At 40.2% G+C, this 16,909-nt stretch overlaps 1 protein-coding gene across 1 annotated transcript in view; it reads left to right on the forward strand.

Annotated features, from left to right (window-relative positions):
- THSD7B (thrombospondin type 1 domain containing 7B) overlaps positions 1–16,909 on the forward strand; it is a 1,994,218-nt gene that overhangs the window by 886,118 nt on the left and 1,091,191 nt on the right. The window contains exon 7 of the mRNA XM_078682458.1: positions 2,223–2,423. Within this exon, the coding sequence (XP_078538584.1) occupies positions 2,223–2,423 (201 nt within the window). The remainder of the gene's footprint in view (positions 1–2,222; positions 2,424–16,909) is intronic.

The raw sequence follows: 16,909 nt of genomic DNA on the forward strand, positions 1-16,909 counted from the left end.
AGCACATGTATGTAGTTGGACCTGTGTATCTCGTGAATCTCATTCTGAGATGCCTGTATTTGCAGCTTATCCTAACCTTACAATAAACTTTTGAAAGCTAGAAGTTGTTTGTGATCTTTTGGAGCGGAGTCCTTTATTGGGTGAACTAACTTGGTAAGAGATGCACTTTCTTCCCTCAATGACAGGCAACAAAGGTTCAGTCGACCAGATCGGGGTTTAGATCAATAGTGATAAGGTATCGATCAAAATCTCGCCCTTCCACTCCCATTGAAGAAAGGGGTGGCTGGGAAAAATCATGCAACCTGTGGCAGGCACCCCATGGAGCCTGCCACATTGTGCATGGCTGGAAAGAGGGGTCCCTTGGGTACCCCCACGGCCCGATTTGGAGGAACCCTGGTGAAGGGGGGCCTGCTACTGACTTTTCTTTCTGGGCAAATCAAATCGGAAAGGTTGTCCGTATCGGTCATCGTACTGCTAGTTCATAAACCAAGCCCATAGAGCTGTACGAATCAGCTCCGGAAAGGCTCCACCTCTCTGAATGCCTTTTGGAACCGATTCGGTCAGCTCTAATGGTTTCCAGGCATTGCACTTGGTCGTTTTGAATTGGGAACGAGTTACTCAGTAAAAAGGGCTCCGGATCAGTTTCAGCATACCTGAATCTGATTCTGAGCTTTTTTTCGACCAACATCAGAATGGATCAGTGTGTGTTTCTGAACACACATCTAAGCCTATGGTGATGAGTGTTATTTGCTTGTCGTAAAATCGAAAAAACTTTTTAAAAAAAAGAATAATAATGATGATAACATTTACAGAGCACACATGCACTTCAGGGAGCATCTAGACACTAAAACTACTCTGCTAATTTTAAGTCATGTAACAAAAAAGAGAGAGATTACCAATACAGACTAACAAATAAGCTAGCAGTAGGTGATTAGGAATTCGTTGCTCTATATTTGCAAGTCATTCAAAACTTTTGAGGTGGTGCTGGAATGGTGGAATACAGGCTGTTGCAATTGTTAGTCTTGGAGAGTATGCTGGTAAAGATAAACTTCACTTGTTGTTTAGAGAAGAAATTCACTAGAACTTAGTGTATGAAAACATGTAAAGGAAAATTACTTCAACTACTACTGTTAATAATAAATTAAAAAAATAATAGAACATATTAATTAGTGTGTTTTAATAAGAGTCTGTTAGTTGAACAAATATAAATGTCGAATTTATGTTTGCAACCATTCTCTCTTTATTTTAATAGTCAATGGTATTTAGGATCTTTAGTAAACAATAGGATTATTTGCAAAAATGTTGCATAACATTTATTGGTAACTAAATATGGAGATGGTCACCAACATTTTTTAAACGTATGTATAATTGTTACTTAACAAAGTGCTTATTTGGTATAGAGATATGCATGCAATTGGTCTAAAAGTTCTACAGGTTTGCTCTCTGTTAAATGTCTCTAAAAGTTCGGAGTGGTCGCTAGATGTTAAAATACTTTGGAAGTTACTTGCAGTTCTTCAAGTGAAGAAGCATATTTTTGTACATTTGAACTCAAGTTAATAGTTTTTTTAGAAATAAAACATATTTTTTTAACATATTACACAAACCATGTAACCTTGAGGAAAAGATCAAAAGTATAGTTCAGGGGTAGGAAAACTATTTACGAATTTAGAATATTTGCTTTATTTTTTGCTGAAGAATTATAAAAATTATATTTGTCTTTGTTAGGCACACTTCTATTTCAAAGATAAGAAAAGACGGGCATATGATTTGCAGATCAAATGGCAACAACATATAATATATGAATTCATGTAAAATATTTGGGATGAGGATAAATTGTAGTTCTCGTCTCCTTTAGCCATTTTGAGGGAATTTGTAATGATTTGACAGGGACAGTTAAATATTTGGAGCCTCTGCCTGTCAAGAGAACTATTTACTAGAGTTAACTGAAAATATTTACATAGAATATTTAGTAGAAATATGTGCTGCTGTTTGTTACAAGAGATTTTTCATAATCATGTTTTTTAATAGTTGAATGACAGTATGGACGTGTTTGATTCTTATACATATCGTAGTTGATTTTTTAATAAATATATTTTACTGAGTGAGGTCCAACATGGCTAGTTATTCAGTGTTCCATAAGCACAACATCATGATGTGGATGTCATGTTCTATGATACCTAATGCAAAGGGTACATTTATTTGTATGTGTCTTCTTTTTATAGGTTATAGATTAAGAAGAAGGAATGTCATTATGGAATCTACTGGTGAATCTGGTGTTTGTCCTCATTTGGTGGAATCGATTTTCTGTGAGGACCCAATGTGCTTTGAGTGGGTAATTTCCGGAAAAGATGTTTGTGTACCAGATAATGGAGAATGTGGACATGGACATTATGTGGTGAAGCCTGTGTGCAAAAATGAAAAAGGTATGAACACAATGATTTTTGTTTTATATGTTTTATTTTTCACATGCATTTTCGAGTCAACCTTTTGAAATCATATCTACCTCTTAATGCCTGGGGCAAACAACAAGTAGGGATGTTGCTCTTTGTGATTGTCTCTTTGAATGCATACGTTGTCCGAGTTCTTCCTAGTTTTTCCCAATAGTCAATAGTTGTAAATACAAAGAGCCAAAGCCGGACGTGGGTCACTTCAACATGGGGTGTGTCATTTTATGAAGTCTGTAAACTTGCAACATTTCATACATTGGTTTAAACTAAGTTTAGCAATGCAATGTTTGCAGCTTGTAGTAGTTTACAGAAGACAATGAGGACAATGCCAGAGGCACTTTGCAACAGCACAAAATATTTCTTTCTGTCAGCTGTCTGGGTGGGCTTCTCGTGGTACCAGGTAACTGCATGCACAGAGAAGTTCCTGTAACTGTAGAAAAATTATTGCAAAACAACTGTTAAAGGCCCTTCAATTTGTCAGCGTGCAGACATTAATAATCAGTCTTCATTTTAGGGGCAATTATTTACTTACGTTCTATATTTGCAGTTTAGTGAATTGCTGGTATGTTGTTCATTCGTAAATAGTTACTGTTACAATCATAAAGCAGACCTGAAGCCTGTCTTTTTTCTTATGCAAGAACAAGATTGTAGCCTGATTTAGAGTTAGATTTAAATCAAAGACTATGCCAGTATTTTTTAAATGCTTTAGAAACCGTGGAACTTATTAGAGTGATTGTGTGAGTAATTATCCAAGTAATCTTCCCTTTGTTCATCTTACAATGACAGTCAATCACAATTTAGTTCCTCTCCTCGTTTCATTGCTCAAGCGTAATTTGAATATTTCTAACTTAAATGTCTCTATAAATGTCGCTATCTTAAGTATGTGGATTTAAAGCTTATTTTATATTACATGATATTTACGTGCATTGAAAATAAGGTGACAACCAAACCACTTCAGTGAATATGATAAAATAAAAATAATCGCAGACAGAACACCTTTCTATTAAACCAATACCCTCACTTTAAAAAAAGATTCTGTAATAGAGTAAACGTAAGGACAAGAGGCAATAGGTGACATCCTATTATTGTCTGGAATGTTCCCACCAAAAAGAAATAATACCTAAGAAAATCAGTCTATTGTAGACTTCTTTATGTCTGACTTAACTCATTTGCAGTGCTTCATCAATTAAACTCTGGTTTCCCTGTTTCTTAGCAGAAAATCAAATGTACCTCGATGTCTCTAAAAGGAGTAAGGCCCCTTAATTAGCATACCTCAAAGAGTGAGACGTCAATGTTCTGTCGATGAGTGTTTCATCAAAGAGAGACCTCATTTCAATCAGTGGTAGTGTCTCAAAGAATGATGGAGGCTGTAGAAGACTAGAGATTCATCAACCTAGATTTCAAGCTACCAACAATCATGGAAGTCATCATCATCTTTCTTGATTAGGTCTATCAGTTTAGGTCTATCATGATTGTGTTCTATGCAGTTATGGCAATTTTTGTTATCGCCTCTGCTGTAAACAGAGTACAGCGCTGTGTTCTTGACCTCTGCTCATTTCCTCATTTCAGCCCATCACTGGTGAAACTGACGATTTTAGGGGAATTGCAGTGAATCAAAATGCACCTCTTGTTGAGCAGACATTCCAGGTCTGCTGGGTCCGGGCATCCCGCCAAGGAGAGAAGGTCCAGACTCAAGCCAAGACATCAAGTTGTGCCATTCAGTATTATCCTTCTCCTGTGATATCAAGGGAGTAGTTAAGCTTACTGCCTAATGATTTACACAAGTGAATTAAATATATACTGTTACTATTTAAAAAAATAACAGTCTCTCCATCAATTTGCAGTTATCACTGCTAAGAAAGGTAGATTGTGGTCATAATTTAAATCAGCATTTTTCAAACTGTGGTTTGAGACCCACTGGTGGGTAGTGAGTGGTTATTTGGTAGGTCACAAGAGTCCATGTCTATATATAGGTAATATTTAAAATTATCAGCCCTGTTTCTGCACCCATGCAAAGGTACTGAACAATGTCCCTGAGCCCAGTTTTAAAACAAACTCTTGCAATTATTCTCAAGCAAGACTCCGAGTGAACCTTCCAGTATTTCTTGCTGATGTGTGTTTTTTTACATCACAATGCCATTTCAGGCGGGAACATGCTCACTGTACGTGATGATACACAACCATACCACATGTGTATGACTTTCAGACATAAATTAAGAAATATGAATGCAACCTAACGGCCAGAGTAGGTGGTCTTCCAACATCCTTTTATTCTGGGGAAATCACTTTTTCTCCTGTACATTTAATAAAAGTCATAGCATAGACCGGGCTGCAGAAGCATCTGCAAGCCGTTCTATATTAGCAAACTGATGTTTACTGATTTGATTTTCGGCTGACTGAAACGAAGATACATGGGGCCTCATTTATGAGGTCGTGCGTCACTTTTACGCCACCGGTGCGTCACTTTTTGTGACGCACCAGCAGCGTAAAAAGTGTGCCTTGTTGCACCATATTTACAAAGTGACGCATCTAGGTAGATGTAATTATGCAAAATCTTTTTGGTAACGCTGCAAATTTGACTCATCTGCTTTCTGTGCCTTTGATTATCCTAGAACATTTGTGTTCATCACAGAAAAGAGCCTGTTAATCATTTGTTTTCTTTCAATAGGTCACATTGATAAGCATGTTCTGTCACACATAAATGTATTTGATGATGTTGTTATACAATGTTGTTTTCACTCGAAACTGGTATTTGGGACGACTGTCGTACTGGGAACGAAATACTCTATAAAATGGTTGGTTATATTTGTATTAGATTATTTTTTCAAGCTTTCTGCTAACAAGGAGATTACAAAATGAAATGGAGCAGATATGGATGTACAGGAAATAGAAATATAATAGCTAAAACATATCTAGGCTTCCAGCTGCTGATATCATCAAAATGCATAATCAATATCTATGTGGATCTATACAGCAATGATTGCTTTTTTTAGTGTAAGGAGGAATGCAATGTTACAAGCAGTAAATGGAGACAACATTCTTTCAGAGGGAGAAGCTAAATATATTGTTATTCATACACAGGGAAAGTGTTCTGCTGGACAAATTGTCTATTTCCGATGCAGTTACTATATTCACCATATAATAGCTATTTTTCATATGAAGTGTTGCATGAGTCTATTCAATTCAAAGACTTTTTTCGACTGCTTTTTCAGACAATCATAAAAGTGCATAAAAACAATTCATTCATTACTCATAATAAAAAATGCAAATAATATTATATACAATACACTATAAAATTCAAAATTTAAATGTTTATGCACCAGAGCAATCGTATTAGTCTCAAATCTTATGACACAATTGATTTCCTGTGACTAAATACTTTTTTTAAAAACATTCCTATCTTCCACATTCTATGTACATCATCCAGGAGCTGTAACACAAGAAGTGCTGGGCGGCATTGTCTCAAACGCATCTCCTTTAAAATTGGTGCAATCCAAGCTTTCCTTAAATTCCTATAGAGTCTACAGAATATGAGGATGTGTATAGTAGATTGTTCCGACAAATCGTCACACGGACACGGACCGAATGTTCGAGACCAGTCATTCATTCTAGGAAAGCTCACTAGTCTGTGGAAAATACAGCACCTAAATCTGGTTAATAAAAATCTATCACAGCCAACTGGTACAACTGTTAAATAGTATGGTATACTAAAAGACGTTAAAATCAATTGATTATACTGGACAGTAGGCTTTAAAATCTCTGTTGGCAGTCTTATGTAGTCCAAAAATGAAAGACATTCTTTTTTTAAATCTTTTCGGGAAATCGACTGCATAGTTTTTGGGTCATTAAAATATTCTAAATGGCCCATGTCGGACATAACATTTCTAGTAAACCTCAACCAAGGAATCTTTAATGCTCCTTCTAGTTTCAGACTGTCTGCTAAGATATCCTGGTTTAGCTTTGTCTCGGGTTTTGTCCAAATCCTGTGCCATAGGAGAATAGGCTCTGTCTTCATTAAATCAGAAATGTATGGTAAACCCAGCTCCATATGGCAAACAGAAGAAGATAGACTACTCGGAACAGCTAAAATGTATCTCAGAAAAATATTTTCTACAATTTAAAGCAGATGCTTGTCAACGAAACCCCACACCCCTGCCCCATACATCGCAGTAGAGATGCATTTTGCTTTATAAATCTGTATGAGCTCCACTGGCGTTCTTCTGCCTATTTTTCTTGAAAAATTGGCAAGAGTCATTGTCAATCTTAAAAATGTAAATTTTTGGGCCAATATTGCCTGTGTCCATGAATCACTACGATCAAAACGTATTCCAAGATATGCAAATCTTTTTGCGTGCCCTATTTTCTGTCCTTCAACAAACATATCCCTGCACTTATCACTCCCACGGCCACACCTCATTATATATGTTTTTGAGATGTTCACCTTGAGATCCAAATGACCCATAAACTTAGTAAAACTGTCTAATCCCCTTTGTAGGCCTAATTGGGTACGGGACATTAAAACTGCACCATCCGCATAAAGAAGAGCTGGTATTGAGTGGCCAGCTATTTGTGGGAAATCTTTATTGTCCTTGAGCAGCACTTCCCACGGGCACACCTCATTATATATGTTTTTGAGAGGTTCACCTTGAGATCCAAATGACCCATAAACTTAGTAAAACTGTCTAATCCCCTTTTTAGGCCAAATTGGGTACGTGACATTAAAACCGCACCATCCGCATAAAGAAGAGCTGGTATTGAGTGGCCAGATATTTGTGGGAAATCTTTATTGTCCTTGAGCAGCACCTCACATAAATCATTAATAAAGGAGCAAGGACACAGCCTAGCCTGACTCCCCTCCGAATTTGAAATGAGGACGCACATTCTCCACTCAAGCCAAATCACACTCGCGCCTTGACATCGCTTTATAAACGTCTCAAAAAGAGGATGATTTGTGTATCCACCCCTATCGACTCAAGGATCGCCTACAACTCAGAATGTCTCATTGAATCAAACGCGGCAGTGAGGTCCACAAATGCTAAAAACAATCTGCCTTTCTTAATCCGCGTGTATTTCCCAATTAAAATAGCTAAATTCAAACTCTGCTCTACTGTCCCTAGGCCCTCTCGGAATCCGTATTGGATATCAGACAGAACTTTCTTTTCCTCTGCCACGTCTTGTAATCGCCTCAAAACTATACATCCGGCAAGGTACTCTACGCACCATTTTAAACTCAGAAAAAAAGGACATTGGTCATGCCGGTCCTAACACTCAGTAGATGTAATGACTTGTTTCTCAAAGTTGACCAGTGTTCAGGAACATTAGGTGGGAGAGGCGGGACATTTGCCAACACTATCATGTAGGCAGAGGCTTCAAGTGGAAGATGTAAGTTCAGATTGTTGTAGCAGGGATCTCCAAGTTTGTATATTTGTGAATACCGTGGTTTTGTAGCTCTTACCCCGGCTTCTGGCGGAGTACCCCTGTCACGGTTGATTGTACATTAAAAAAAATTAGGCCCTGCGTGCTCTTAAAATTTGAGCCATCCTAACTTAGCAAAGGCCTTAAATGTTCTGATGTGGGCGGTAACAATCTTTGAGTAAGTGGGTTAACCTGAGCTGAATCTCCTTCAGAAACTAAGATGCATAGTAGAACACTGTGTTAGACATCGGCCACTAGATAAATCATTTATATGTTTGCTACCCATTACGCTGTTTCGCCCAACGGGCAACATGTCTCCCCCTCTAGTAATGCTTGGATAAACTAGGGTATTATTAGTTGCAAGCCTCTCGAATTTAGTAAGTCTATCTTCAATTCAAGATAGCTTTTGTGAAAGTGGGCCTAGAAGGGCAGACACCATTGTCTCCAGCATCCGCCAAAAAACATCCTCCTGTAAACATGGGGATGAAACGTTTGTCACTGCAGGCGTCGGGGTTGAATTCAGTCCCTGATCCCAATCCCCATCAGTAAGTCTAGTTTTATGTCTCACGACCTTCGGTGAATTCTTTTTTTTTTGTCTCTGCAGGCCCCTACCCTTCCTCTTCTTAGAGGGTGGTTTGTAGCTAATATTTTGGCCTGTGACAGCCTTCTGACCCCTAGTATTTACAGTGGGCTTACTTATTCTGTTAGTTAACCCAGGGGATGTGACAGATTCTGTCTCTAAAGATGGTATCTGGTTCCCTTGAGGGGGAATGTTTTCAATATTACGTTGTTTTATTTGAGGGTGGCTGTGGTTCTAAAGATAACCTATGCTCAGTTAATTCAATCCTGTGAATCGGAGCTGATTCCGCTCTGAGAAGAAAAGCATCTAATGTCCCCACTACTCCCTGCCCTATGGTAAACTTTCGTAAAACTCTGTGATTTCCTAATCACTCAGTGAAACTCAGTGATTTCCTAAAACTATGTGATTAACACACAATACTTTACAATGATCGTGACTATATCGTGTCCCAGATGTTAATAGTATGGCCCAGCCTCCTAAGGCCTCTGGCAGGCACGGACAGGCCCACCTATGGCCTGGGCTTCACCCGGGCATGGCCGGGGCGCGTCCATGTGCTTCCCGCACTGTAGGAGCCCAAGGCCGTTTTTATGAGCCTCCAGGCGCAGGGGAACCGCGTTGGTGCCTCCTGGTGCTTAGAGCCCTGGAAGATGTCGTTTCTGGTGGGCTGATAGTCCCCAAGAGCCCGTCATAGTGACTCCATGCAGGAAAGTGGAAATGCAGTTTTTAGAAAGGTAAAGGGCACCCGCGCTGCGGGAGCCCAAGACCTTTTTTTATGCACCTCTAGGCACCAGGGAACCGCGTTGGTGCCTCCTGGTGCTTAGAGCCCTGGAAGATGTCGTTTCTGGTGGGCTGATAGTCCCCAAGAGCCCGTCATAGTGACTCCATGCAGGAAAGTGCAAATGCAGTTTTTAGAAAGGTAAAGGGCACCCGCGCTGCGGGAGCCCAAGACCTTTTTTTATGCACCTCCAGGCACCAGGGAACGGCGTTGGTGCCTCCTGGGGCTTAGAGCCCTGAGAGATGTCATTTCTGGTGGGCGGATAGACCCCAAGAGCGCGACAAAGTGACTCCGGTCAGGAAAGTGGAAATGCAATTTTTAGAAAGGTAAAGGGCATGAGTCAATTTGTTCTGTTCCTTCCAAAAAGTGTTACTCCTTAATTCTACCCAATAACTACTTGATCAACGAGTCCGTGTTTTTAGATCTATCTAAAGGCAGCTGCAGTTGTGTAACATGGCTCATGCGATCAGCACAACAATGCAGAGAGATTGATTGGAAAAGCCTTGGTGAAATTGCAAATACTGATGAGTGAAAATTATGCATGCTAGCTTGGGCAGTATCGGTGTGAAATTTTTATACGAAAAATGTCCTTGTTTGCCAAAGTCAAATGAGATGCTTGATCAATATGTTTTACTAACAAAATCGAGAGTAGCACAGATAATGCTGGTTCCGCAACACATAATGATGCTCCACAAGTCCGGTTACATAGTTCCCACAAACCGTGTTATGCTTGAAACACTCTAAAGTGGGTGAAATGATATGTAAAAGAGCAAGCGTGTAAAAAACAACCTTTAAGCACAGATGACAGTGTACGTGATGGACGTTTTACCCTCTTGCATAGTTAGTTAGCTGCAAGTATGTATAAAATGTTACAAGTTCGGGGTCTTAAAGCACACTTGTACCCCACTTCTCTCCATCTTCCTGATCAGCGCTTTCCAGATAACGGTCTTTTTTATGAGAGATGGGGTGCATTCTTTAAGGGAAGTACTTCTCTTCTGGAACTCCAACCCTCCTGCTATCCTCTGCCCACTAGACACCACCCATGGTACTTGTCTTGTTCTCCTTTCACACTTTAGGCAACAGCTAGAACATTCTGTTAATCGAGGAACCAAAAACATTGAAAGGCCATATTAGCTGTAATTTCTTTAATATATCAAAATATACACTCTTGAGTCAGTCGCTTGGCCCAAAAACCTATAAATTATAGTGCTACAGTTTTCGATTACCAGGATTTCCAATATTTCTTTGCGGCGCCATCACTGTATGATCCTATCAAATGCCATTACTAGGTGTTGTTTTACAGCTCCCACCATTGCGGAATTGCAAGGCTGCCCTACAACAGGCCTCTACGAAGTGTTGGTGTGTAGTATGACTGGGTTACAAAGGCTCTCATTATGTGAAGGCCTGGTTTGCAACATGGCTACATTTCAATGATGTAGCCCCACACACCATTACTATAATGCTTTGCCTCCTGGAATCACTGCTGCATTATAGAGCTGTCCGTACCTCCAAGCTTGTTTCTAGTTGCATTCTGCAGCCTGGTGGTATTTGTGGGTTAATGTACACCAAAACGAGGCTGAAGGAGCATGGGTAAGCATTCTAATGTTGAAAAGCTTTGTTAAGTTTTATAAATGTTTGATATATCATTTACACATAAACTCTTAAAAGATAATAGAACTGGCCCTTTATTGTGTGGGGTCATTATGCTATGCAAAGCCATTTTTGCATATGGCTAGAGCCATCTTTAACTATATGCCAGAGCTCAGTCATAACCAAAAAAACACAAATACTGTTAATTGAGGGACATATCAAAGTGGATTACCTCATGATTGGAAGTAATTTTATGAGGTCTACTAGGGAGACAGGTACTTTTTTTAGGTTTTGGAGACAGGTACTCTTTTCAGGTGTTGGTTGACACATTCTTGCCTACAATAATGTTATTATGAACAAATATGCAGAAGGGGGTTTTGGGCTGCCTATTTTGCTTCCACAGAAACAGAATAGTAGCATGCAAAGCAAGGTATCACAGTAGTGACTGCAGGAGCAATAACAATGATCACAGCTGCTACTACTGGAAAAACAACTACAATGATAAGGATCATAATAGCAACAACTGTTTTGATCACAGCCATCGACACAGTAGCAGCATGATGGCGCGAGATTACCAGCTTGGGTTATTTCTAAAATTACTCAGCTGGGCCCATAAAACATTCATACAATAAGCTGGCAATCCTCCGCTGAAATTCCGGACGTAGTCTACCTTGAAATATATTTACCTGTACAACTTTTCTTACCAAACTTTTAATACCTTAGTGATTAATTTCCTCTGGTCGATAGATGAGGTTGTTAGCATAATAGCATAAATGACACTTACCTTTTCTTTGAATGACGACAGACTCAGGAGAGTTTTAAAATCTTTATCTATGCAATATTTTGAGAGTCAAATACCAATACGTGTCAATCACCAACTTCTCAAGGAGAAAAATAATGATCAAAGCACAAATCTTTAAAGATTTAATAAAAGCTCTAGAAATTGGTACAGGGGCAGTGTAGACAAAGGAAAATGGTACAAGGACATACCACACAGATTTATATTTACCTAGAATAATGCGAGGACCAACGCATGGCCAAAGGCTGGAAAGAAAGGGCTCCCGACTAATCAGGAGCCAGCAGTTCAGGACAGGTGCAGGACAGGACAGGTAACCTCTTCTAAGTGCAACGCCAGCGTTATACCCCTCTCTGATGCTACTCTCTTCCCCTTCTAGATAGATCGATTCTTCTTCATCAGCAATCTCCCGATTCTTCTTTCAGAGTGCTTGACCAGCCCTCTGAGCTCTGTGACATCCATATTTTCTCCCGCAACGTTGGGTCAGTGACAGGTCTGTGATAAGTCGGACAAAATAACTGACTGAGCCTACCTTAGTTATACTATTCTCAGTGTATGTACCACCCCCTAATATTTCAAAATGTGTGTATTCCCTTCATTTGATTGCTCAGTGGGATGGGGAGAGGTCATCACACCATAGTAATATGAAGTCATCTACTTTGGTTTAATGGTTCTAAGTCCCCACCCTTAATTTTACTTTCCCATGCTTTAGTCCTCCCAGTAGCATTCACCTAATTTCCTGTGCAGTCTACACAAATGTATTCAATTTTCTTCCTTTCTCCGGGTCAAGAGGTAAAGTTCTCAAGCACTTTGCTGGTTAGAAAGTCCTTGGCTGTGGTTCAATGTCGTGGCACAGAGTTGAGAATGAGTCCAATACGCATATGCAAAGTTCAGACAAGATGGAGAATTCATTCACCCTCAGGCCTAAAAATGAACTAATAATAAAGTAAAAAAAGAACATGTTAGAATGCAAAAATAAATTAATGCACTGTATACCATTTATTCCTACTCTAATGCCATTCATTTATTTGATCTATTGCATTAGCGGTTAAGCAAAACATAAGTCTAGTTTAAGCATAGCCATATGCATTAGCATGTGAGGTTCGAAGCGGTCATTTTAAGCATTACTGCACAGCTGCAAAGAATTCCCACCAAAAGCAAAGGACGTCATACTACGTAAATGCAGTAGACGCATGCGCAGAAGAGTTGCCGCGTTTTTGGCAGCCATTTTAAGCCACTCGGATTACTTGTTAGTAAAACACATTGGAAAGCTTCCCCTACATAAAGAAAATGTTGTGTGGTGCAATTATTAGTAATCACAAGACATTTTGGTTAACTTATTACATGGTATTTCGAAAGGGCTGAATCCAAGCAAGTTTCTTTATGTATGAAACCTTGCTCCATCAAGCATAAGCTGCAACAAGCACATGAGAGACTACAGCTTCCACCACAGCCACAGTAAGTGTGACAGTAGCAACCACATTATTCAGAATGATGGGGACAGCTGCTACCACAACAGCTGACATCAGAACAGTAACAACCGCATTTTGACAGTAGGAAAACATCTGCAATTAGAGCCAGTGCCCCAGCAACACCCAGAGCTGTAGCAACCAAGACCAATTGTGCCACCATGATAGGAATGAGAACAACATCCACAGATGTAACCAGAGCAGGGAGCATAGCATTAACCAGAGCTACCAATGGCTGAGGACACAACCATCATCACAGTAGCAACAACACCTGGAACAATAGATGCAAGCATTGATTGGATCACAGCAGTGACAGCTTACACCACAGCTGGACCTGAAGTGGGGACAACAGTAGCAGCAATAGCTACCACAACAAGAGTGGCAAAACCAACAGAGTTGTAACCATTGCTAACTTAACACATATGCTGATGCATGTAAACAAATGCTTACACAATGTCAAGAAAATACACATTTTCTCGGAGCAAACTGCTGGTTTCTTTGCCTCGTAAGACTGTGTCCTCGTTGTTTTCTTCACGTTTGGGGTTGCCATACATTAATTCTCAAAAAAGATGCTTTTGTGCAATTCTCCATGCCTGTTTTTTAATGTGTTAGCACATGGCATCCAGACCTATTTTCTTTGCCATTATTTGTTGTTACAAGTTGGAGCCAGAATCTGCATATTATATGCATTATTATAAATTGTCACACACAGTTGGATGTTAGGAATCCTTTTTTGTGATCTGTTAGGTTTTTATTTAGAGTTTGTTGGACAGGATACAACGTCACTGTTAGACTTGGCATCTTTGGTGTGGCTTGATCTGCCTTTTTGCCTCTGACTCATGTATTTTTGATGCTCTGCTGTATTATGTTCTTGCTGGCTTAGATGCTTTGGGCACTTTGACACTTCTGATCAGTGACAAAGTGTGTAAGTGCTCCCTGTGTAAATTGTCTTTACAATTTGTTCTCCCTGATTGGCATGCTTGGTTTACTGGTGAGCCCCTAGTATAGTGCGCTGAGTGTGCCAGGGCATGTAAATGAAAGGCTACTAATGGGCCTGCAGCACTGATTGTGCCACCCACGAGTAGCTCTGAAAAGATATCTCAGGCCAGCCACTGCAGTGTTGGTGCACAGTTTGTTAACTGCCATGTCGACCTGGCAAGTGCACCCACTTGCCAGGCCCTAACCTTCCCTTTTCTTATGTGTAAGGCACCCCTATTGTAGGCTAAAGGTACCCCCCTGGGCAGGGTGCAGTGTATGTGAAATGTAGGACATGTACTGGTGTGTATGACATGTCCTGATAGTGAAATACTGCTCATTTCGTCTTACAGGTATAACTTCCCATTGGGACAAGTTAGAGAAATAAAGTTTAGGCTCTCTGAACTCAGAAGTTAATAACACATCTTTTAGTAAAGATGGTTTTTAAATTGTGTGTTTGAAAATGACACTTTTATAAAGTATGCATTTTCCTGTTTAACCATTCTGCATGCCTCTGCCTATTTGTGTATTGACTGTCTGGGTTTGGAGTGACAGGGGCTGGGGATGTGCATTCATGTAGACAGCCACTGGAGGGGTTTAGGTGTGCCTGGCCCTTCCCGGGTGACTCAGAGCTGAGCTGAATAGACCTTGCCTGAAATTAGAGTAGTGGGAGGAGGTTTCATTGCACATGAATAGGGCCTGTCTCCCTTTCACAATGCTGTCTCGACTCCATGTGGTCATACAGCACCAGTGAGGACTGTACTTGTTTGGACTGGGTTCAGAGACCCTTGCACAAAGAGAACAAACACATTTTGGTGTATAAGTATTAGACCTAAAACCCCAGAACTTTAGATCACTTATGGACTCAAGAGGAAACTTTGCCAAGAAGAGCTGTTGAGCTGTAAGGAGGAGTACTGCCCCTTTGGTGTGTGATGTGTGGGATTCACCTGCAGTTGCTGTTTCTGCCAAAAAGAGGACAAAGGCTGGAACTTTGCTCCGAACCTGCTTGAAGAAGATCTCCAAGGGCCAGTGTGGGCTGACCTCCTGTTCTGAAGTCCCAGGGACACAAAGACCCCAGCTCCCCTGAACTCTGCCGCTGAGAATTCTGACCTGCCAGGCGGTGTCTGTTCCAATTCTGGGCCTCTGGAGGTTGTGCTTGCCACTGGGAGCTGGAAGAAACCTAAAGAACAGAAGAAATCAATGCATTGCTCTTCTTGCAGCTGTTTTTCCGATGGCGCACCGCTGTGCAATAAGGAATCTCCGTGCATCGCCGGGCTGCTGCCGAATCGACACAGCACTTGTCGCCGCTGCAAGATCTGACGCATAGAGGCATCGTGGCTGAAGAAACTGACGCAGCACGACACACTGCGTCGATTGCAGACGCATCCTGGATTTCTATGAACTGCACCTATGCAGCAAGCTTTCCCGATGTATCCCCCGCAGACCAGAATCATCTTGGAGTTGATGCATCACTTCCCCCTACAGACCGGATTCATTGCATCAGTTCTCTTGCGTGCAGCAGAACTGTCACATCGCCTCCCCAAGGTCTCAGGAACTGACGCATCTCTTTGTTTCTCAACACTTCCCATCTCTGCGGCTGTTTGCCCTTGTAAATTTTGACTCATTTACAGGTACTTTGTGAGAAAGCACAAATCCATAGTTTTCTATGGACCAAGTTGTTTAAAAACATTTTTAAAATATATTCTTATCATGTATATGTTGAATTTTTGTTGTTTTAGTCTTGTTGAGTTTAGATAAAGATACTTTATTTTTCTAAACTGGTATGGTGTTAGTTTGTGGTGTTATCACTGTATTACTGTGTGTTTTGAGTCCAAATGATAAGTCTGTCTGCTCGTATCAAGCTACCCAGGGGGTGAGCACGGGTTATCTAAAGTGTATATTCCCCTTACCCTGACTAGAAGCAAGGGTCCCTATTTGAACAAAGGTACCTACCTCTCCCAACTAGAGATCCCTATTTCTAACTGTCACAAACGTGATGAGTATCCCATTTGCCATGCCAGAAGTGCATTATATAAACTTATAATATGATTATAATAACATCTCATCCACCAAAATCTAAGTAAGGCTCTTTAGGCCTGAATTAGATCTTGGCGGACGGGTTACTCCGTCACACCATTGACAGACATCCCGTCCGCTGAAATATGAATCCCATAGCAAAGAATGGGATTTATATTTCTGTGTATGGGATATACCTGCCAAGATTTAAATCAGTCCCTTAGTTTTCACTTCACAGGATCTGCAATTTGCCATCTTCACTTATTTTTAAAACTTATATTTTATTTTAATTGCAAAATGTGTGGCACAACATCTACTTTACTTCATGTTAGCCACAGTAGATGGGAAACAGAGATTCATCTTACATAGGGGCAGGAATGCATTGCGTACATATCTACCAAAGCGGACTCTTCTGTGTTCAGGCAACATTGTTTTGATTGAGAGATAAAAAGAACCTTAAAAGTCAGTAAATGTAGCGTACTGAACAGAAATTCAAAACATAAAAACGTGGCCATCTGAGGCGTAAGAAATCAGGGTGCTGTTCAAATTCAGGCACATACTTAAATAAAAGAAATAACTCAGTAACTGTTCTCATTCTTCCTTTCTTGATGTGTTTACTCCTTCCAATTTTTTCAAAGCCAATTCATTTTATTAAGAGGGGCCACTGTTAATCACTTCTGGAGAGAACCAGCATATGCAAGTGCTTTACTGACCAGAGAATCATGGAAATACCTGAACCAACTTAGATTGTGTCGTCCTTTGATATTTAAGATGGTTTTAAAGCATCGCTGTAGGCTCTCAGCTCTTCTGTACTCCGTTATTGTGCCCAGGATAATAAAGTTAAGA

This window comes from Lissotriton helveticus, chromosome 3_1 (genome assembly GCF_964261635.1).
Source record: "Lissotriton helveticus chromosome 3_1, aLisHel1.1, whole genome shotgun sequence".
In the NCBI taxonomy this organism is placed as follows: domain Eukaryota; kingdom Metazoa; phylum Chordata; class Amphibia; order Caudata; family Salamandridae; genus Lissotriton; species Lissotriton helveticus.